General features: G+C 39.9%; 1 protein-coding gene across 18 annotated transcripts in view; it reads left to right on the top strand.

The window, feature by feature from the left end:
- Window positions 1-22,869, top strand: part of SRCIN1 (SRC kinase signaling inhibitor 1) — a 443,687-nt gene that overhangs the window by 377,065 nt on the left and 43,753 nt on the right. For all 18 annotated transcript variants that reach the window (XM_067470007.1, XM_067470008.1, XM_067470015.1 and 15 more), the window contains 3 exons: window positions 1,388-1,560; window positions 7,435-7,610; window positions 16,007-16,137. In XM_067470007.1, the coding sequence (XP_067326108.1) occupies window positions 1,388-1,560; window positions 7,435-7,610; window positions 16,007-16,137 (480 nt within the window). The remainder of the gene's footprint in view (window positions 1-1,387; window positions 1,561-7,434; window positions 7,611-16,006; window positions 16,138-22,869) is intronic.

The raw sequence follows: 22,869 nt of genomic DNA, 5'->3' as shown, positions 1-22,869 counted from the left end.
TGAACTTTTTGCTACTGTGCATTACATTTGCCAGAATTTTTTTTTAGTTTCAGGGTTTTGAAGATTGAGGTGTGCATTATATTTAATGGCATGTTAGCCTCGAGTAAATACAGTATTGTTTCCATCTTTGAGACAATCGTGGAGAAAGAGTGGACCGTTGACCTCATGTACCTTCCCAGACCACATTTCTACCCCTAGGTAGAAAAAGAACCCTGGGAAAAAACAAGAGAAGTTAAACAAAATGGATTAAAATTGTTGCCTTTTATAGAACATGAAGGGAAATTGCCTCATTTTTTGCCCTCTCTGGGCTGTTTTGGAACCAGGAGACATCTTTTATATAACAGGAAATATTCTGATTCAGAGAAGTTCAAAATATGGAAGCCCTGCTCTCCAGGCTCCCTAGGAGCTTAGGAGGACATTTGAGGACAATTTGGGGGTTTCCAAAACTTTCTTCTGGGGTGGCAGAGGGATATGGTCCTCCAAGGTCCCATCGCAGGCCAATGTGGTACCCTTACCCTCAACAGTTGTCCATTTCTGGAGATAGGATAAGTAATAGTACCTTTTCTCCAATTTGACTTTCACACTGCTGACACACAGAGAATCAGGTCAAGGTTTTGCATTCATATTGAAGCTATGCATGACACAGCAACCATTCAGACAAAAATCCCTTATTGCCATGCACAACCTCAGGTGGAATCTTGTTTTAATTGGATGTCGTTTACAGATTTGGCTGGGTAAGTCACTAAATGGCAAAACCACATGTCTAAATCAGCTCACAGCCAGGAGAAGAGAAAGGTGAAGGTGTTAAAAAGAGATTACAAATTTAAAATTGATCTAGATGACATGAATTACATTTTTTTCTATTGCATCAATATGTTACTTGATTTATTTTGACAACTGACAGTGTCTGCACCTGCAGAATAATAGAATTATATGATTGTAAATCCAGAGGGGTTTAAAATCAACATTATTAGCACAGCATGAGGTAGAAGGAGAATTGACGGATAAACATTTAAAGCATAGTTTTGCAGTGGGCATGAGGTCAGTATAGGCACCCCATTTCTTTGAATTACAGATTTTTTTTCATATAGAAAGAATAAATCCCACCCCTAACTTTTGGTTATCACTGAAACCTGCTCTTGGCCACAATTCTTTATGGATACAGAATGATTTTGTGCTAGTTGCTGGCATCGCTCTGATGAAAGCTTATAATGTGCTTTGCACTGGTAACTTGAGTGTAAAAACCAGGTCCAATTTTGCATGGACATTTTTCAAATGGTGTGCAATTTTGTATGACTAATGTCTTTTAAAAAAAATAAATCACAGTGGTTTGTAATTGGATTGCGATTTAGAGTGACTGGATTTTTTGCTATTGTCTCTTTTCCAGCCCCCTGCAGAAGCAGTGGAGGGACCCCAATTCCTCCTCCCCCATCGGCTACTGGTACTCCAGGTGGGCAACCCACTGCCATCACCCGTCTGCACATGCAGCTCCATCTCCACGACTTGCAGCAAAATGCCAGTGATCTCCGCAATCAGCTCCTGCAACTGAAGAAACTACAGGTATGCCGGGCCTGGATGTGTCAATGCCACCCTTCCATGAGTGCAAAATAAAAGACTTCAAAATATTATATTGAATGTATTAATGGGTGGTGGTGATTTTTTAAAAGGTGTGTTTTGTATCCTTAAGTTACACTTCCAGCATTGATTCATGTTCAAATCTCAAAAGAAAATGAGGGAGATTAGATATGATTCCTACTGCTCAGTGAGCTCCTGGAATGACTTGCTGTGACTCTCCATGATTAACAAAATCCGAATAAATTGTTCAAAATAATAGAAGTGATGCAAATTTATAAAAGTAACTCCATACTTGTGCATAGATCTCAGATTTAGCTTTCTTGAAGCTGTTTCCGAGATTTCATTTAGTCACATTTAATTTAATTTTATTATTTGGTTGTTTGATAAGAGGAAAAATTACAAAAAGCCTAAATCTGATTTCTTCTGCTTTTAATTAAAAATTATTTATGGCTAAGTTTTAAGTACAGGTTTATCTTATTTCCCATGCTCTGTGCATTTGTGTAGAGACATCTAAGCCCTTGGGTAATTCCTCCAGCTGCTTATTTCAGTTTTTCCCCTCCTGCTGTTGCATTATAGTACTATTTATTCAACATCAGGCAAAGACTGTAATGATCCAAAAAGCAAAAGACCAATCTCCTTGTTCTGCCATCTTTATAAAGTTCTGGAGAGATTTATTTTTGCATAGAATTATGGAAAAATAGATCAATGTATGATTCCACAGCAAGTTGGCTTCAGGAAAAGAAAAAGCTGCACATCACAAGTGTTGAACCTGACTCAGCACATAGAAGATGTTTTTGAAAGGCAGCAGATTACAGGAGTTGTCTTCAAGACCTGTCACCAGCTTACGGCACTGTAAAGCATTGCCTTCTCCTGAGAAAAACCTATAATACCACAAAGGACTACCACCTGACTCACTTGATAGGAAATTTGCTACAAAAAGGAGGTTTTTTGTGAATTCCAGGGCCAGAGAAGCAGATGGCAAAGACAGAAGAAGAGCCTGCATCAGAGGAGCGTGCTTCTTCCATCAGTGTTTAATATCTACACAAATGATCAGCCACTGCCAGAAGGGATGGAGAGATTCATCTATGCTGACAATCACGCCATCACCACTCAAGCAGAGAGTTTTGAAATGGTTGAACAGAAGCTCTCCTAAACTTTAGGTGCTCTCACTGCCTATTACAGGGAAAACCAGCTGATTCCTAATCCATCTAAAACACAGACTTGTAGTTTCTATCTTAACACCAGACAAGCATCTCGAGCTCTGGGGATTACCTGGGAAGAAATCCCACTGGAGCATTGCAGCACATCAAAATATCTGGGAGTTATCCTGGACCGTGCTCTGAAGAAGCAGTGCCTGAATATCAAGCAAAAAGTGGGCGCCAGAAACAATATTGTACGAAAGCTGACTGGCACAACCTGGGGATCACAACCAGATACAGTGTAGACATCTGCTCTTGTGCTTTGCTACTCTGCTGCTCAGAACATATGCCCAATGTGGAATACATTTCATCATGCTAAATCAGTGGATGTGGTTCTTAATGAGACATGCCACATTATCACAGGATGTCTACATCCTACACCACTGGAGAAGACTTATTTTGCATAGAATTATGGAAAAAATAGACCCATGTCTGATTCCGCAGCAAACTGCTTCAGGAAAGGCAAAAGCTGCACATCACAAGTGCTGAACCTGACTCAGCACATAGAAGATGGCTTTGAAAGGCAGCAGATCACAGGAGCTGTCTTCATAGACCTGTCAGCAGCTTATGATACTGTAAACCACCGCCTCCTCCTGAGAAAAATGTATAATATCACAAAAGATTACCACCTCACCCGCCTCATAGGAAACCTGCTAAAAAACAGGAGCTTTTTTGTTGAGTTCCAGGCTAGAGAAGTAGATGGCGGAAGCAGAAGAACGGCCTGCCTCAGTGGAGCATGCTTGCTCCATCCATGTTCAACATCTACACAAATGACCAGCCACTGCCAGAAGGGACAGAGAGTTTCATCTATGCTGACGATTGTGCCATCACCGCTCAAGCAGGAAGTTTTGAAATGGTTGAACAGAAGCTCCTAAGGTTGGCTCTGCATCTCACACTGGCCAATGCCTTAAATCAAGAAATAGTTTTCTAAGATCTACAGAGATACTCGAAGGGACACCTCAGCAAGCGAGAGTCCAAATGTGGCAGGCTAAAACCTGGAAACACAAGCCATGGCTGATACCAAATGAGAGACCCCCTCCTGGGCACACAGAAGACTTGGAAGGCACTGAAGAGACTGTGCTCTGCCAGCATTAGATGCAGAGCCAACCTTAAGAAATGGAGCCACAAAGTGGAGTCCACAACATGTTAGTGTGGAGAAGATCAAACCACAGACCACCTACTACAATGCAGTCTGAGCCCTGCCACATGCACAATGGAGGACCTTCATAAAGCAACACCAGAGGCACTTGAATTGGCCAGCTACTAGTCAAAGGACATTTAATAGAATGCCAAGTTTTAAAACTTTGTGCTCTTTAAATACAGTACAATTGTACTCTCGGTTCGCTCCTGATACAATAAATAAATTTACTTGACACTTGATGAAGTCCTGTTCTCAAGACTACTGTGCCCCCCACCACATATAACTCAGTTTAAAGTCTAATCTGAATTATGTGAAGAAAAGTGTAAGATTTTCCTTCCTTCCCTTTGCAGTACATTTTGTTTTGCAATCTGTGAGAAAGCAATTCATTGGCTTCCCACTTCAAATAAAACTATGTAAATATCTTCCCAGACCAAATTTATTTTCCCTGTTCTACTAACTTTTATCCTCATTGGCAGCAGTCACCAAAACAAATCCTTCTTGGTGATGAGTGATATTATTTTGGAGTATCTGGCACCAAACAAAAGGCCAGATGGCAGCTGCGCATCCATAGCCAGTGATCTGATCTTGCCATCCCCAACTGTGGAGCACACTTGCATTTTCCTCTGAATTGCTTAGCTCCAGAGATAATTAACAGTGACAGCTTGTTGGAAGCTCAAAAGCGGTGAATAGAGCTGAGTCGAGGAAAAGGGACTGGCTTGCATTCTATCATCTCCCTTAGATCCTTTTGAACTTTGGAAATCCTGCCATGTCATTTCTGAGCTGCCCTTTTCTATCAGTGTCAGTCATCTGCAAAATAGATCGTTTCACTCAGAGGACACCCTGAAATTTTAGGTAATGGATATTTCACCCAGTGGAAGGCATACCTTAGGTGAGGGCACAAAAAGGACTTAACTTGGGTTTATTTGCTGCGTGTGTATTTGTGCAGAATTACCTGCTGGTCTTTTCTTCTTTGAAGCTGCAAATATAAGTAGGTGGGCAGAGTTTGAGAAAAACCATCAAACCTCCAGAATTTTGACATACAGATAGAAATTCCATGGAAAATGATTCCAAGACATTCGGTCATGTCCTGTTTTTGCAGTTAGGACGTCATCCTAGAACAAAAGTATTATGACATTTTATTTATTTATAATTTTGAAAGGATTGTGTTTTTTCCAACCTTATTTTATTTTTCTGGTTATTTAATATTTAATGTTTATTTTACTTAAGTGATATTTGTCTTTACTGTTCTAATGTAGCACAAACCTTATGTAAAATCATACTATGTATTTTTGACATTAATATTGAAATCTGAAATATATACAGAAATATATGCAGAACCATACAGCAATACTAAGTAGTAGTAGTAGTAGTAGTAACAACAACAACAACCTGCAACAAAGAATTGGTGGGGAATGAGACTTCCAAATTCAGGCTGACATAATTTTGTAGCACAATACCCCTGACCTCATGATCGTGTTAAAAAATCAAGTCTGGATCATCGATGTTGCAATCTCAGGTGACAGGAGAATTAAAAAGAAACAACTGGAAAAGCTGACATGATATAAGGATTCGATTTTCCAATTGGACATTTCAGAGGACAGATTAGATCTGCCGCTGATGGTATGAACTTTCTCAAGTTCTTACCTTCCTATTTATGCAGGAAACTAGCCACCCCCTGCCACACATTGCTGTGGCCCAGTCTGGTGATTTGGAAAAGTAAGGAGAAAGTTTTGGTTTCTAATATATGTGATTTCTTGATGCTTGTAGGTAAACAGTATTTTTTGCTGTGTCTTTGTCAGTGTTGATGTAGAGATTGTTTGGTTTACCTACTCTGGAACATGCAAAATAGAATTATCCTTCTTTAGGGATCCCTTTCAAATCTATGATACTATATCTGTCATATACATATGTGTGTGAGAGAGAGTCATATGTATCTATCTATATCTGTGGCTGGATGGCTCTTTGTCAGGAGGGCTTTGGTTATGTTTTCTTGCCCTGGTGAAGGGTGTTGGACTGGCTGGCCTTAAGGTAGAGTTTCTCATCCTGGGAGTCGGGACCCCGGGGGGGGGGGGAGATGTCGCAAGGGGGTGTCAGAAAGGTCATCAGAGACCACCAGAAAACACAGTATTTTCTGTTGGTCATGGGGGTTCTGTGTGGAAAGTTTGGTCCCAATTCTATAGTAGGTGGGGTTCAGAATGCTCTTTAAGTGTAGGTGAACTATAAATCCCGGCAAGAACTCCCAAACGACAAGGTCTATTTCCCCCAAACTCCATTTGTGTTCATATTTGGGCATATGGAGTATTCTTGCCAATTTTTGTCTAGATCCTTCATTGTTTGAGTCCACAGTGTTCTCTGCGTGTAGGTAAACTATAACTCCAAAACTCAAGGTCAGTGCCCACTAAACCCTTCCAGTATTTTTTGTTGGTCATGTGACTTCTGTGTGCCAAGTTTGGTTCCATTCCATCATGGGTGGAGTTCAGAATGTTCTTTGATTGTTGGTGAACTACAAATCCCAGCAACTACAACTCCCAAATGACAAAATCGTTTATTGAGTGATGGTCGCTCGATGGCCTGATAGGTGTATTGTGTCCAAATTTGATGGCAATTCATCCAGTGGTTTTGAGTTATGTAAATCCCACAAACGAACATTACATTTTTATCTAAATATCTGTACTTTCACTTATGTGTGTGTGTGTATGTGTGTGTTAAAAATCCAAATTAATTTTAGGTGTATACACCAGCCAATTTCAGTAGGGAAAGACACTGCCAAAATGGAGCTATTGCCAGCCTGGGAGAGAATCATAGTGTACCTGTGCTATGTGTTCCCATAGTGCTATGTTTTTGGAATGACCACCGGAATGGATTATGACTACGAGATTGATGGTGACCCCAAACAAGACGAAGCGGATTTTTAGTTTAATTAGCTGTGTATTAGTAAGATGTGTGTTATGGTCCTGATCTATTGTAAACTGTTGTCTTTATGTTCTATGTTCTGTACACCGCCACGAGTCGCCCTCGGGCTGAGAGTGGCGGTTAACAAGTGCAAATAATAAATAAATAAATAAATAATAAATACCTGCCAAAAATGTAATTGTAAAAGGAGAGGAAGAGGAGGAGGAGAAGGGAGCCTCCTAATTTAGTAGCACTACAAACATGTGCCAAAGTTCAAACACTGACTTCTAAGATAAAGCAGTCAAAGGACTCAAATCACTGCCTGAATAAATAAATCTCTTTGTTTCCCTTCCTCCAATATTTCTTTCCTCTCTGAATGAAAAAAAATGTGTGAATTCTTGCAAGTTCTTATCAAACTCTGCAGTACACACCACAAGGTAATTGATCCACATTGGAGAGAACATCGGGTGATTTGAGATATTCTTCAGATATATTCCAGGAAACACAGTTGTGGATTTTTTTTTCATTTTCTCATTCTCCAGTGGCTCTGGTGCATGATGAGAAAATTAATCTGCAAATGCTTCTCTTGTAGCACTCTCACCTTCTTTTCCCTCATCTCTTTTTCAGATTCAGAATCAAGAAACAGTGAAGACTATGCTGCGGCGGACTGAGACCGAGATCAGTGTGCGGGTGACGGACACCATGCGCAAACAGGAGGATCCATTGCAGCGGCAACGCTCCATGGTGGAGGAGGAGCGTCTCCGTTACCTCAATGAGGAAGAGCTCATAACCCAGCAGCTAAAGTGAGGATTCTGCCAGGGAAAAATGTCTGTATGTGGTTTGTATAGGGCAGAAAACTGAGCAGAGTGAGCAATTGGCCAGAACCAGATAGGTACACTTGTCTTTGTGAGCCCTTCTGGTAGATCCAATGATAGGATAGGGCTTGAACTTACACAACACTTTAAATACGCAACACTTTGAAATCAAACATCCTCAGGGTTGGAGGTTTCTGGAAATCATAGTCTAAAAAGCAACTTCTGCAAGCACATATTCTCTAGAATTTCACAGATGAAAACTGAAATGTACCATAGTTTTTTGATTCTAAGGTGACGTAGATTGTAAGACACACACTAATTTTAGTATCACCAATGCAAAAAAATATATAGTTGCAAGACTTATTTATTTATTACATTTATATGCCTCCCTTCTCACCCCGAAAGGGACTCAGAATGGCTTACAAAATATATATACATACAATATATTATATTATTAGCATAGTACAATATCGGTATTAAATATTACTATATTGTACTATACCATTATATTGTAATATTATTAGTAATATTACATGTAATATAAATATATAATTATAATATCATATTATTATATTGCATTACATTATAATATTATAAATATTATATGTATATACAATACATTATATTTCTTATATTTATTATATTATATTATATTATATTATATTATATTATATTATTAGCATTGCACAGGAGACAAGGTGAAACTGTTCCCTGGCTCCCTCTCTCTTCACTCTGGCCCAGAGTGGCAGTTGGTGCTGGGGGGAGGGATCCCCAGCTGATGATATATGCGGGAGACAAGATGGAACTTATAGTTGTAAGACTTCCATTTTTAGATGCATTTGTATTAAGAAAGATGTTGACATGCTGGAATGTGTCCAGAAAAGGATGACTAAAATGATCAAGGGTCTGGAGAACAAGCCCTATGAGGAGCGACTTAAAGAGCTTGGCATGTTTATTCTGCAAAAGAGAAGACTGATAGGAGACATGATTGCCATGTATAAATATGTGAGGAGAAGTCATAGGGAGGAGGGAGCAAGCTTGTTTTCTACTGCCCTGGAGACTAGGATGCGGAACAATCGCTTCAAATTACAGGAAAAGAGGGAAGAATTAGGAAGAACTTCCTAACTGTGAGAGCTGTTCAGCAGTGGAACTCTCTGCCATGAAGTGTGGTAGAGGTTTCTTCTTTGGAGGCTTTTAAGCAAAGGCTGAGCCCCTGGTGGCACAGCAGGTTAAAGTGCCGAGCTGCTGAGCTTGTTGACTGAAAGGTTGCAGGTTCGATTCCAGGGAGCGGTGTGAGCTTCCGCTGTCAGCCCCAGCTTCTGCCAACCTAGCAGTTCGAAAACATACAAATGTGAGTAGATCAATAGGTACCACTCCGGCGGGAAGATAATGGCGCTCCATGCAGTCATACCGGCCACATGACCTGGGAGGTGTTTATGGACAACGCCAGCTCTTCGCCTTAGAAATGGAGATGAGCACCACACCCCAGAGACAGACACAACTGGACTTAATGTGAGGGGACAATCTTTACCTTTACCTTTTAAGCAAATGCTGGATAGCCATCTGTCAGGAGTGCTTTGAATGTGGGCTGGATGGCTCATGGAGTCTCTTTCAACTCTATGTGGTGAGGGGTGCAACTTATAATCTAAGAAATACAGTATTTGGCCAAGGACCACCAGAGTGTGGTCAAAGTGGCAAATGTTATTCATAATGACATAAACGCAAATGGTTAGCAGTTGCAGCAATTTGCTTTTGCCTGAGTCTACTGAAAAGGAGAAGATTCTACTTCCTCCTTTCCTTTTTGATGCACTAATTTAGTGGAAATTGCTTCTGCAATTTTGAATTCAGATTGCGGCAGTGGAAATATGCTGAGGACAAAGAGGAAACCAGCGACCCTGTTGAAAAAAATACGATGACGACAGATTAATCAGAACTGTACTTGTCAAATCAAGACAGCTGGAGAGCATAAAAGACCCATACTTTATTTTTCTAAGTGATTATTCAACTCAGTAACACCAAACACTATGTTGGAATACAATTGGTTTTGTCCCCTTGCAGCAACTAGAATAGAGATTTGGAAAGGTCTGTTGAATTTATGAAAAAGAGGCTCATGAACGACTTTACATTGTGGGGTTTGTTTGTTTTTTGTAATACATACAGTTACAATTGTAACAAGCAAACAGATGTTTATATGATATCAAATAAAACAACTCAGCCTTCCCCTCATTATCAAGAAATTGGTTATAAAAAGAGACAATTGAGGAGAAATTGGATGAATCCAAAAGAAAGGAGAAAACAGAGGATTACTCAGTGCAACAATCTGAGGCTGAAGTCCTGAATTTACTAATTAGGAAGTAAATCCCACTGAATGCATTGATACTTGCTTAATAGTACAACACAAAACATACACATCTCACACCCCATCCAGATCCTACGTGGAAGATTAGGATTTATACTACCACTTCAATCTTCTGTTTGTTCTGAGAAGTCATGCTACCCCTCTATTCTGCCTTGGTTAGACCACACTTAGAATACTGTGTCCAATTCTGGGTACCACAATTGAAGGGAGATGTTGACAAGCTGGAATGTGTCCAGAGGAGGGCGACTAAAATGATCAAGGGTCTGGAGAACAAGCCCTATGAAGAGCAGCTTAAAGAACTTGGCATGTTTAGTCTGAAGAAGAGAAGACTGAGAGGAGACACGATAGCTATGTATAAATATTAGGGTTGGGCAGTTTCGTTCGTTAATTTCGTAATTCGTTATTAATTCGTATTTAAATTAGCTTACGATCCGATATTGAGCCATGCAGGAGTAATTAAAAATCGAAACAAATTTTTTCAATTTATTTCGTAATTGTTTCGTAATTGTTTCGTAATCGATTCGTAATTGTTTCGAAATCGTTTCGTAATTGTTTCGTAATTATTTCCGTATGTCTGGTGCAAGTTTTAGGGTTGTTGTTTGTTTTATCAGTGATAAAAAATAAATTATCACGCCAACAGTCAACAACCGAGGGAGAGGGAAGCTTCAGAAGTTCCCCCTGACCCATTTGGAGGGTTTTTTAGCATATTGCGCAATCGCATCCGCCATTAACAAATCGATTCGTAATTGTTTCGAAATCATTTCGTAATTGTTTCGTAATTTTACGAAATTTCGTATATTTTGAACTTTTTTAAAGGAAAATTTCAGAATTCTTTTAAAAAACGAAACGCAAAAAACCCCTAAAAACGAATCGAGTTTAGAAACAAATTTTTCCATGGTTACACAGCCCTAATAAATATGTGAGAGGAAGTCATAGGGAGGAGGAAGCAAGCTTGTTTTCTGCTGCCCTGGAGACTAGGACGCAGAGCAATGGCTTCAAACTACAGGAAAGGAGATTCCATCTGAACATTAGGAAGAACTTTCTGACTGTGAGAGCTGTTCAGCAGTGGAACTCTCTACCCCGAAGTGTGGTGGAGGCTCCTTCTATGGAGGCTTTTAAACAGAGGCTGGATGACCATCTGTTGGGGGTGCTTTGAACACCATTGTCCTGCTTGGCAAGGGGTTGGACAGGATGGCCCATGAGGTCTCTTCCAACTCTGATTTTATGATTGTAAGTAAATATATACATATGTATAGATAAATCCCACCATGTCATTGTCCTTCCTTCCATACTCTTGCTGTTTGTTAAAGTTTTGCAAAAAAACAGGGTTACTTTCACATTTGTGAATGGCACCAGCCTCATAAGTCTCAGAATTTCCTAAAATTGTTCTGTACTACGTGCTGTCATCTATACTATTTCTTCTCAGCTGGTAATTATAAATTATATAGATCTAGTTCACTTTGAGCATAATACAAAACAGACTAAGTCTATGAAAGCTTATGCTACCAACTTAATTCTCTTTGTTAGTCTCTAAGGCAGGGGTCCTCAAACTTTTTAAACAGAGGGCCAGATCACAGTGTCTCAAATTGGTGGAGGGCCAGTTTATAATTTGAAAAAAGCATGAATCAATTCCTATGCACACTGCACATATCTTATTTGTAGTGCAAAAAACCTTTAAAACAATACAATAATTAAAATGGAGAACAATTTAAAAATATATAAATTTATTAGTATTTCAATGGGAAGTGTGTGCCTGCTTTTGGCTGATGAGATAGGATTGTTGTTGTTGTGTGCTTTCAAGGCGTTTCAGTCTGAAGTTGACCCTGAGCGAGGGCCGGGTAAATGACCTTGGAGGGCCGCATCCGGCCCTCAGGCCTTAGTTTGAGTACCCCTGCTCTAAGGTCTATGAGATCCCATTTCATACTGATTGAGAAATAAATAAAAAGGGAGAGTTGTTCATGATAATTCACTATATTTCCTGCATTTGAGTTTTTCAGTAGGGCTAACTTAATTTGCCACATTAATTTGTTTTATCATGTCAGAGGCGACTTGAGAAACTGCAAGTCACTTCTGGTGTGAGCGAATTGGCCGTCTACAGAGACGTTGCCCAGGGGACACTCAGATGTGTTACCATCCTGTGGGAGACTTCTCCTATGTCCTGCTTGAGAAGCTGGAGCTAACAGACAGGAGCTCACCCCGTCTCGCGGATTTGAACCACCGACCTTCAGGTCAGCAGTTCAGCCAGCCCAAGGGTTTAACCCATAGCAACACCATGGCTCCTGTTGCTACATTAATTGATTGTAACTTATAACAATGGAGTCCTGAACTGGTCTAATCAGAAGTGAGCTCAAAGGGAATTATTCCCAGGTAATTGCTGATATTAATATTAGCTTGATCAGCTGATAAGTGTGACCCTCGATTAATCATGAAGGAGATATATTCAGTAATATGTATGTATGTGCACACATCCATCCATCATCTGTTCACACTTTTGTAATGATGCTAGTTAGGCTATATGTATGTATAAAAAACCATATACTGTTTGATTCTGAAGTAGTGTCTTACTCATATGCAAATGTAATTAATAGCACAATCAGCTAAAATTAGTATGATTCATTGATTAACCTTTTCATATTCCGATTGCAACTCTTAATTTTAGCCAACAGACGGGTATAATTTTAGCATAACATTTGCACATATATTCTGTTGATGACAACCTACAGAAAATACAAGACTCCTTTTGGCTAAATGAGAAGGGAGAGCGAGTGCCTTTCATGCTTCCACTTCACCTTTTATTCTGCCCCCAAAAAAGGGTATTCAAAGGAATCTGGAAGAGACAAGGTTGCATGCAGCCCCAGAGATGGATGTCCTTTGCACCTCTGATCAGTCCTTGTTATATCATTCTCCAGTTTAGGCAATTTGCTTATCAGATTGGTAACCTCCCTTCCATGTTTAGCTTTTACAGTCAACTCTAGTTTATTTGTGTGTTTGCTTGTGGGGAGGTTAAACTTGGCCATCTATGCAAACCCCAGAGTGTCTTGGGGCAAAGTATTGGCATCCCCATCCACTGCATTTTCTCATATATGGTAAAGGTTTCCCCTGACATTAAGTCTAGTCGTGTCCAATTCTAGGGAGTGGTGCTCATCTTCATTTCTAAGCCAAAGAGCCAGTGTTGTCCATAGGCACCTCCAAGGTCATGTGGCCAGCATGACTGCGTGGAGCGCCGTTACCTTCCCTTATTGATCTACTCACATTGGCATGTTTTCGAACTGCTAGGTTGGCAGAAGCTGGGCCTAACAGTAAGAGCTCACTCCGCTCCTTGGATTCAAACCGCCAACCTTTTGGTCAGCAAGTTCAGCAGCTCAGCAGTTTAACCCGCTGCACTACCCTCCATTACTTAGAATCCTGATTTGCCATTTTATGCAAATATATCCACTAAGACTTCTTAGGATTGCATTACCAAGAAGTTATTTTACTTTTGTAACTTCCCGAACTTGGCTTTTTAATGACCCTGAGAAGCTTTTCAACTTCAGTATGCTTTCTTCCCTACCCCAATTTATGGCACACGTGTTATTTGAGCCCGTATTATAATAGTTTTCAATTACCTCCAAGCCTTGCTGAAGGGATTTGACCTTCTTAGTTGCTCCTTTCAGCTTCTTTCTAACTAATCGCCTCATTTTTCAAAGAAATCCTCACTTTTGAAATTTAAACATGCCTGGGTCAAACTTTCTGTGCAATTTCTCACATGCCAGCTTCTGGTTATAATTTAGGATTAACTCAAGAAAAGCTTCTTTTTGTGGCTGTTCAATGGCTAACTGTTCTAAGTTGCAACAGTTTATCGGATCTAATACTGTTGCCTCGTTGTAATGATACAAATGTATGCTTATCCAGTCAATGTGAGGGCGGGTGAAATCACCCATTGTTATCACTATCACAGTTTCTGTTTTTGTAATTCTCATTTCTTTCTACATCATAGAGACAACCGTAGAATGGTTACTTTTTTTTTCCGGTCTAATCCTCTGTTTACATGTACGCATAATATTCATTGGCCATTGCTTGGGATTCAGGGCAGCTTACAAATAAGTTTTGGAACATATATAACTAAAAAGAAGATAAGCTACAGTGTGAAAATGGATGGTTGTAGTTTTTTTGGGCTATATGGCCACGTTCTAGAAACATTCTCTCCTGACGTTTTGCCTGCATCTATGGAAAGCATCCTAAGAGATTGTGAGGTCTGTTGGAAACCATGAAAATAAACAAAATCTGAATTCCAGTATTAAAAACTCTAAAATTATAACAGTAAAACAACACTCTAACACAGGGGAACTCCAGACAGGAAACAATCAGGGACAACTAATCACCTCTCAACATAGGATTCCCCCAGACACTAACAACGATACCTAAAAACTGCCAGGCCATCAAATGCTAATCAAGGTGGCCAATTGAAACATTAACTCCTATCTCCAACAGACAAGAGTTCTTTCTCCCACCTTGGACATTCCACAGATATATACCCCAATATTCCTAATTTCCAACAGACCTCACAACCTCTGAGGATGCATGCCATAGATGCAGGTGAAACGTCAGGAGAGAATGTTTCTAGAACATGGCCATATAGAGTGCTCCCTTACTTATTGTGGGGGTTCCATTCCACGACCACCTGCAATAAGTGAAAATCCATATTAATTTTAATATTTATACATTATTTTATATATTATTTTCTTACCTGCGCTTCCTTACCTGCCTCCCAGCCCATCCCAAGGGCGCCTACCTGCCTCTCTGGCCTCTGCAGACCCCTGAAGAGCCTCTGGAGCTAGCAGCAGCAGGCCAGGGAGGCAGGCCTTCCCCGCTGCATCTCAGGTCACTGCACTTCCAGGGTCCCTGGCCTCCACTGGATGTAAATATTTTATATTTTTATTTATATTTTTAAAAACCTACGAAACAGCGAGTGTGCTAAAAGCGAATCACAAAGTAGTGAGGGAACACTGTAGCCCGATAAACCTACAACAACCCAGTGATTCTGACCATGAAAGCCTTTGACGAGCCATTGAAAATCCTTGGCAGTAGAGAAGTTCCTGCCGGCTGGGTGGCCAGCAGATTAGGTGGCCCCTGCTCATCCCCCGATGGGCTGACTGGCTGCCCTCACGAGCGTTGGGCAGCCTTTTAAAGGCTGTGAAAGGCTTTGTCGGGCAGTGTGCCTTTCCTGTGACCCAGCCCACCCACCCTCTATAAATGCGGTTTGAGTTTCATGGTTTTGTTGAGCATTGTTCCTTTGTCATAACTCAATGGCATGCGGCATGGGCCCTACATCTGACTTGCCTATAGAGTAGGGGAAAGGTCTGGTGGTTCTCCAGGGTGCAACGGTGTTTGGATCTCGGTATTGTGCCAGTCGGTAATAGCAGCACCCCCCCCCCCCGAATGGTTAAGCGGTATCAGACAGCAGCGGGCTGCCTGGTTAATGGATCCAGGACCCATGCATGGCTGCCAACCCTGTGTCTTTTCTGTAAGCAATAAACAAGTTGTGGCCATTTGTTATCCCAATATAGCGTGTGTCTCATTCTTGGGTTGCTTGCGGGAGGCTCTAGCCACACATGCTCATGCAATCAAATTAGGAACATATGGCTCCTTCTTTAGCAGCCAAATAAATCCTAAGAACCCCTCAAATAAAAAAAAAACTTGCTGAGAAGAGCAACGGACATGGTCAGCCCAACCTCCATTCAGATTAATGCCTACAGTCTGAGAGCAGCCACTACAGACTCATTTATACCCATGTCATCCATACAACCAAGCACTCTAACTTGCTGTAGCAAAATGTGTTTTGAATTGTTTAGAAAGATGTGATAGAGAAGGAACTTAACATCAATAATGTGGAATCAGCAGCCATCTAAGTACAAGATGGATAATTTTGTAACTGTTATTTTGTTTTCTCCTCTTGTTATCTTTGAAGGAAGAGAGGATAATCTCTAAGCCTGCTTCATTTCCTTCTCTCAGGATTGTTTTTGATGGTGTCTTTGTTTGCTTCCAGTGACCTAGAGAAGTCAGTGGAAAGGATCCTGAAAGATTTGACCCACAATCACCGACTTATCTCTGCACAAGAGCTGGAGGAGAAGTCCCTGGTGCTTAAGCAAGTGGGAGACACCTTGACAGACCTGAAAGGTGAGAGTGGGGCAGGGATGGGAAGTCAGAATTGCTCAAATCACTCCCGACTAGGTTGGAAGAGGGTTTCTCCTGAATTATCCCATAGACAAAAATTTAAATTTGTGAAACATTAAATTGAAAGTTTCTATCCTCAATGATTTATTTCAAAAATGAATTTCAGAACTGTGCCAGTACCATGTCTACAGAATTCAGCTTTCCTGTTCTAAGTACAGGACTTCCATTCAATGAGATGATCTATTTGTGGAGTACTAGTGAACGAATGGTTTTCTTTTGTTTGGCCTTCTAATTTGTTCCTGCAGCAATTCTGTGATTCCATGCTGTGTTTCCCCTGCTTCATGTATTCCAGATGCCCTTTCTTACTATCTTCCTTGTGCCTTCACCATGCCAGAATGAGTATTCAGCACAAAGCCCAAATCTTAGCTTGATAATAGAAAGGGCTTTTACAGTCTATTTGGACTTCATCCCACACAATAAGTAAAGTGTGTGGTGTAGTGTAAAGTGTGTAATGTAATGTAAACCACGTGTAGTTTGTGTTTGATCAACCCACACACTGCCTTGCCAGAGAAAGAAAATATGCCATGCAGATGAACAATAAATAACAAGTAGTTTACTCATTTACATATGTACAATGTGATCAGTTGCGTCAACTCACATAATGTCCTTTTATGAGTGATTTAAAATGGTATTTATTTATCCTTGTGGATAAACTCCTTCAGCAGCTCATGAAGCAAGAGCACACTCCAAACACTGTACCTCTCGCCCTCTCTCTTCTTTTCTCACTGCACCTGCATAGCTCAAGCCTGAACAAAAATGTAACAGTAACCAAAAGTCCCAAGCTCAGCCTGCTCCTTGGGCATTGCCTGACCAATCAGCTTCATACATCTCATTTTGCAGTTGATGCACACTCACACACACACTGATTCCTTGCATGCTCCAACAATGTGTTGGGGATCATAGTTTTTCCCTTAAGCTTCGCAACCCCTGTTTGAAAATTAAACAAATTATTTTCCTACCCCATCACAACTTTTCCTTCATTTAGCTTTCTTTTCAAATTATCTGCTTGCCTTCCTGTCACACGGGAGACATATTTCTTCTCCTATTGTAGCCTCCCCTGATATCTTTAATTTGAAAAAAATCCTCTCGAGGAAGTATTTTTTAACATAATATCATTAGACAAGATTTCTTCTAATTTTTATAATTATTCTGATTTTATAATTATTCTGATTTTATTATTTCTCTTCATAAGTACCTCTCAATTCAAAACTAACTATTGAATTTACATTGATAACAAAAAGATAATAAATTATCATTCCTTCTTCCTTGTTCCCAAAAATATTATGGCAGAAGAAGAATCTAGACCGCCCATCTCGGTTCCTCCCTCTAGAACAGCATCATCATTACATTTACAAGTGGGCAGTGGTGAATTCCTATCACATGTTAAATTTGATGTTTTTTACCCATCTCTATGTGGGGAATTTAAAATGAAGTTGATTATCGATCAATTTAGGAATAGTCGGAAAAACCACATTTTAGAGACGGCAAAGTACCTGTAACTCACAGTACAAGCTTGCATTGTGTGAAGGGCTCCATCAGTAGCTGTTTCTTAAATGTGTAGAAATGCTGATTTTACTGTGTGTGATGAAGTCCTTTGAAAAATAAAAAAAAAATTGGGCTGGTTTCCTCTGGGATGCTGAACATTTGAGGGAAATATTTTTCAGTTAACACTTTTTCAGTATTTGTCATACAGATTATTAATAGCTTGTCTGTAAAAGCCTCAGGAAATTGTGGGCTTCCCAAGATATTAGTCAGAACGACACATGAATCACAGTCCTGACTCAGATCAAAGGTCTGCCAAACTCAGCATTCCAACAGTGACCAGCCAACTGCCTTGAGATATTCAAAAGCAGGGCAACATTTAGGAAGCAGACGCTCCCTGTTGTTTATTGTCAGCCTTGCCTTGCTTGTCATATTTGGGAATTTTCCTGCCGAGTGGGCCCTAGAATCCTACTCAAAAGTCCAGTCCTGCCACCGTAACGCCAGTAGCTGTCAGTTGACTCATTCTCCATGAATGTATCAATTGTTTGTCCCTTTTATCTTTTTTTCATTGATTCTAGTAAGCATCACAACATGAGATGACAATGAATCCAATGAATTGCTATATGCCTCTTGATATTCAACTTCAGTGAAATGTCTTGGTTTTTCCTTCTGCCTATTTTGTTTTTTAGGTAGATAGATTAATGTTAGGTGTTTTGAGAATTCAGATAACCCATTTCCAAATGATTGGTTATTCTACTATTTCTGGAAGCTGCCTTGGGTTCCAGTCTTTGGAGAAAGACAGCATATGAATGAAATAAAATAAACAAATAAATGAATAGGTTATTGCAGATTGCCATAACTTGGTTATCTTCGCCTTCTTCTTCCTGAGTGATAAAGATGTGATCACACTTCTGTGTGATCAGAAATTAGTAACCTTGTCACATGGCCCCAGGGATTGATCCATGTCATTGGGGGGGGGGGGGGACACCCAGGACCTTGCTTCGCCTGACTCCAGTTAAGGGTGATCCCATGAGGGGAAGCATCAGTCGCACAGCTTCTCCCATGGATTACAGTGGCAACATGGGAAGCCTCCTGTGTTGTCACTTTACTCACAGAGCCCTGCCAACATCGTTCGATGGGAGCCGGCGGGCTGCATGGATGACCTAGGTTAAACTGCTGCATGCTGCCAGATTTAGCCCTTTGTGATGAGGTTGCTAGAGAGATTAGGCAGTGTTCTCCTTCTCTTTCTATTTTAGCAAGACAATATAGTTGAGCAGATTACCAAGGGAGTGTTTGAGAAGTTACTACATAGTATATGGCCGGCATTCAACTCAGTGTACATGAATAATCCAAAGCAAGGGAAATTTCATTTTTAGATAATTCCCAGTAGTCACGTTGACTGTGGAATTCTGAGAGCTGTACTTCAAGAAGTAAATTTGTCCAGTTATGAAATTATTTTCTTGCTCACCTCATTCTTCCTATACTATTTGATTGTGTTGGTGGTTGAATTATTGTTATTACTTAGGTATGCCAGATAAAATAAGGAACAGGACTCGTGTAATCTTTTCATATAAGCTTTCTGTACAAGTAACTCCCAACGTTGCTTTTTTAGACAGGTTTTTAAAGGACAGGAGCCCTTGGACAAGCAGAAATTGATCAAATGTGGGTTTGGCAATATTGTAACTCATGTTACCTGGGACTGGCCTGGTTATAGGGAAGGGAGAGAAAGAGAAAAAAAAAACTGTTTCCTCTCTGAAAAAGGAGTTCATGTGAGTGATTTCAATTGTACTTTGTGGTCTGTTCCTTGGTATTTTTTAGAAATTGGCAATTTAGTTGAATTGGTGGGATTTTTCCTTCTTTCCATTTTAAAGCCTTTTCTATAGAAGCCAGTAGGTGGTGGTAATAGCGCTTTGCCAAAAAAAAAAATCTTGACAAGTCTATTTTTACTACTACCACTACTACTATTACTACTGTCAACCCCTTTTCCTCCAAGTAATTGCCCACAAAGAGAAAAATCCTACTAAAAACACAAGTTTTGTTTTTAGTAACAAACAACTAAAACAACTTACATCAGCCTATCATATACTATGCAGTGAAGGCCTAAATAGCCTAAAACAGTGGTTCTCAACCTGGGGTCCCTAGGTGTTTTTGGCCTTCAACTCCCAGAAATCCTAACAGCTGGTAAACTGCCTGGGATTTCTGGGAGTTGTAGGCAAAAAATATCTGGGGACCCCAGGTTGAGAACCACTGGCCTAAAGGTACCAGACCTCATCTGATCTTGGAAGCTTATAAAGGTCAGCTCTGGTTAGTACTTTGATGGTAGCCTGACAACAAGTACCAGGTATTCTATGTAATATTTCATAGGAAGGAACTTGCAAACCATCTTTGTTTTCCTTCTTTTAGAAAATCCTATGAAATACTTGGGGTCACCATAAATTGACTAGCAAAGGCACATACACAAACACATACAATATGATGAAGATGTTAAAGAGGCACAGAGCAGCTTTTCACGCCAAATAAGAGTTTTCTGTTTAACGTCCCAAAACATTTGTACATTTTGTGTCCCTGTGTTTATTCAAGACATAGTAACCTGGTCCCCATGCAACTTTCAGGTACAAACATTCACACATATAAATATACTTATAGATTTGTGTGTGCGTGTGAATTCCCTCTGCATGTTGCTTGCACTGTGCCGGTTTGCACTGCTTTTTGCTGTTGGAGCATATTCTGGAGACTCCATCTGACATAGTGTGACAGTTCTTTTTATTATTATTATTTGCCTCTTTCTTCCGTGTAGATGGGTTTTTGGCTTTCCTTTCTCCTACATTCTCAAGTTCACCTTGTACCCTACTTTATTTTTCTGTGCTATCTTGTCATTGGATTGGAGATCTCTTCCTGTGCCCATATATTTATGTTTTTAAACCATTGTTTTTATTCATAGTTCACCACGGCCCCCAAAGCGGTAAACAATAAGATGTATTAAAAACAGTCATGAATAACAAGTGAATACAGTTGTGTTAAATGCAAACTATTTTGACACCTCAAGCCTCATCTACACTGCCATGTAAAATCCAGATTATTTGCTTTGATTATCTGGAATATATGGCAGTGTAGATCCACCCCCAGTTTCCAACAAAGGCAGTGCGGAAAGTGGAAGGAAGACAGAGAAATTGAGACAACTTAAAAGCAACTGAAAGAATGGGATGACAGAGGATTAATCAAGACTGTCCTTGCCAACAGTTGGAGGGCATGCATTAACAATATATTTGGGTGGGAGGTGGCTTAATGCAGGCTTTCGGATAATTTCCACTTCTAAATATGTAGGGGTGCAAATACAGTTTGTACCTTAGCCCCACTACTACGCTTTGTCTCCACTGTGTGAATATCACAAGTTTAATGGCAAAAATCCACATATCTTTTGCCATATTCTGATTAAGGCTGCATTTATGGATTTTAGGTCCCCTGGTGATGCAGCAGGTTAAACAGCTGAGCTGCTGAACTTGCTGACTGAAAGATTAGTGGTTCAAATCTGGGGAGATGATCCGGAATCCCACTGTTAGGCCTAGCTTCAGCCAACCTAACATGCAAGTTTGAGTAGATCATGCAAGTTTGAGTAGATCAATAGGTACCGCTTCCGCAGAAAGATAACAGTACTCCATGCAGTCATACTGGCCACATGACCTTTGAGGTGTCTACGGACAGCGCCAGCTCTTTGACTTAGAAATGGAGATGTGCATCATTCTCCAGAGTCGGACATGACTAGACTTAATGTCGGAGAAAACTTTATCTTTACTTTGTGGATTTTGTACATGAAAGTTGGTGTGTCATAAAACAAACGAATCACTGTGCATTTTTTAAAATAAGTGTTTGTGGCACATTTTATCCTCACATTTTTTTCATTTCTGCTCAGAAAAGTTTTTCCCCTTTTAATTTTTGTTTCGATGCATGTCACTGAGTCTCCACCAATAGATGGTAATAATAATATGATGATGACTGTAGATATTATGATTGTAATATCTGGCAAAAGGGCACTACCTAAAAGAATCCCACACCTTGTGACTGTGGAGCAGAACAGACAACTCCGCGTCTGTATGCTTGTCCACTATGCCCTACCTCATGTACAGAGGAAGAATTGTTGGAGGCTATAGACAATGCTGTTTCTGTTGCCCGTTTTTGGTCAAAAGAAATTTAGCCACCTGTAAACCTTTTATTTTCTATCAGTTTTATACTAATTTATGCAATACTTTTGATACGAAATAAATAAAATGACTATAATCTTGTGCAAATTTCCCATGGAGTAAGAATTAAGAATTGGACTATGGAATAAACATGCCTACTATTGTGCTTTTTCTTTCTAAGGTGTTTCTTTTATATTACAAATAAATATTTATTTTAAAGATACATAGCTGTTGATGCAGAGATTGATGACAAAAATAGCTCTACTGACATTGTACATACAGTCAAAGCTTACATATCATAAATATAGAAGACTGAGGTTTTGTGTTGTTTCAAAAAGCTAGGCCTACCACAATGATACTGAATAGAAAATACTATATAATAAGGTAAATGTCAAAAAATATGGCAGATGTTAGCATTTATCTTTAAGTGTAAGGGTTTTGATAAGACCAAGGGGGATATTTCAGAAATGTCCAAATGTCAGCCTCATTCCGCCCCTCTCACACATGCAGTGAATGCAGAAATGAAAAGGCAAATTTACAACGCAAAGATTTCTGACATTTCTTGCTGGGTCTAAGATTTCCCCAGTACATGTCAATATATGCCATGTTTTGACATTTAATAAAAAGAGAAGCAAAAGACAAACCTTCGCAAAAGCAATAAAGGAGAGTTTCCTGAGGTCCCACGTGGGCTTGGGCTTGATAGCTTCAGATCTGAATCTGATTGCAATTTCTCGGGACAAGTGTTACACATGTCCCCTGTGCGCCTATGGACTGTGATAGGTTTTGTGTGAGAAAATTTGCAGTAGTTGTTAGCAGAGATAAAGCCATATTGGTCTTGGTCAGGGGTCCTCAAACTTTTTAAACAGAGGGCCAAGTCACAGTCCTTCAAACTGTTGGATGGCCGGATTATAATTTGCAAAAAACATGAATGAATCCCTATGCACACTGCACACATCTTATATGTAGTGCAAAAAGCACTTTCAAACAGTACAATAATTAAAATAAAGAATGTGCT

The sequence above is a fragment of the Anolis sagrei genome, chromosome 6 (assembly GCF_037176765.1).
Source record: "Anolis sagrei isolate rAnoSag1 chromosome 6, rAnoSag1.mat, whole genome shotgun sequence".
In the NCBI taxonomy this organism is placed as follows: Eukaryota; Metazoa; Chordata; class Lepidosauria; order Squamata; family Dactyloidae; genus Anolis; species Anolis sagrei.
This window is presented reverse-complemented; position numbering and strand designations above follow the sequence as displayed.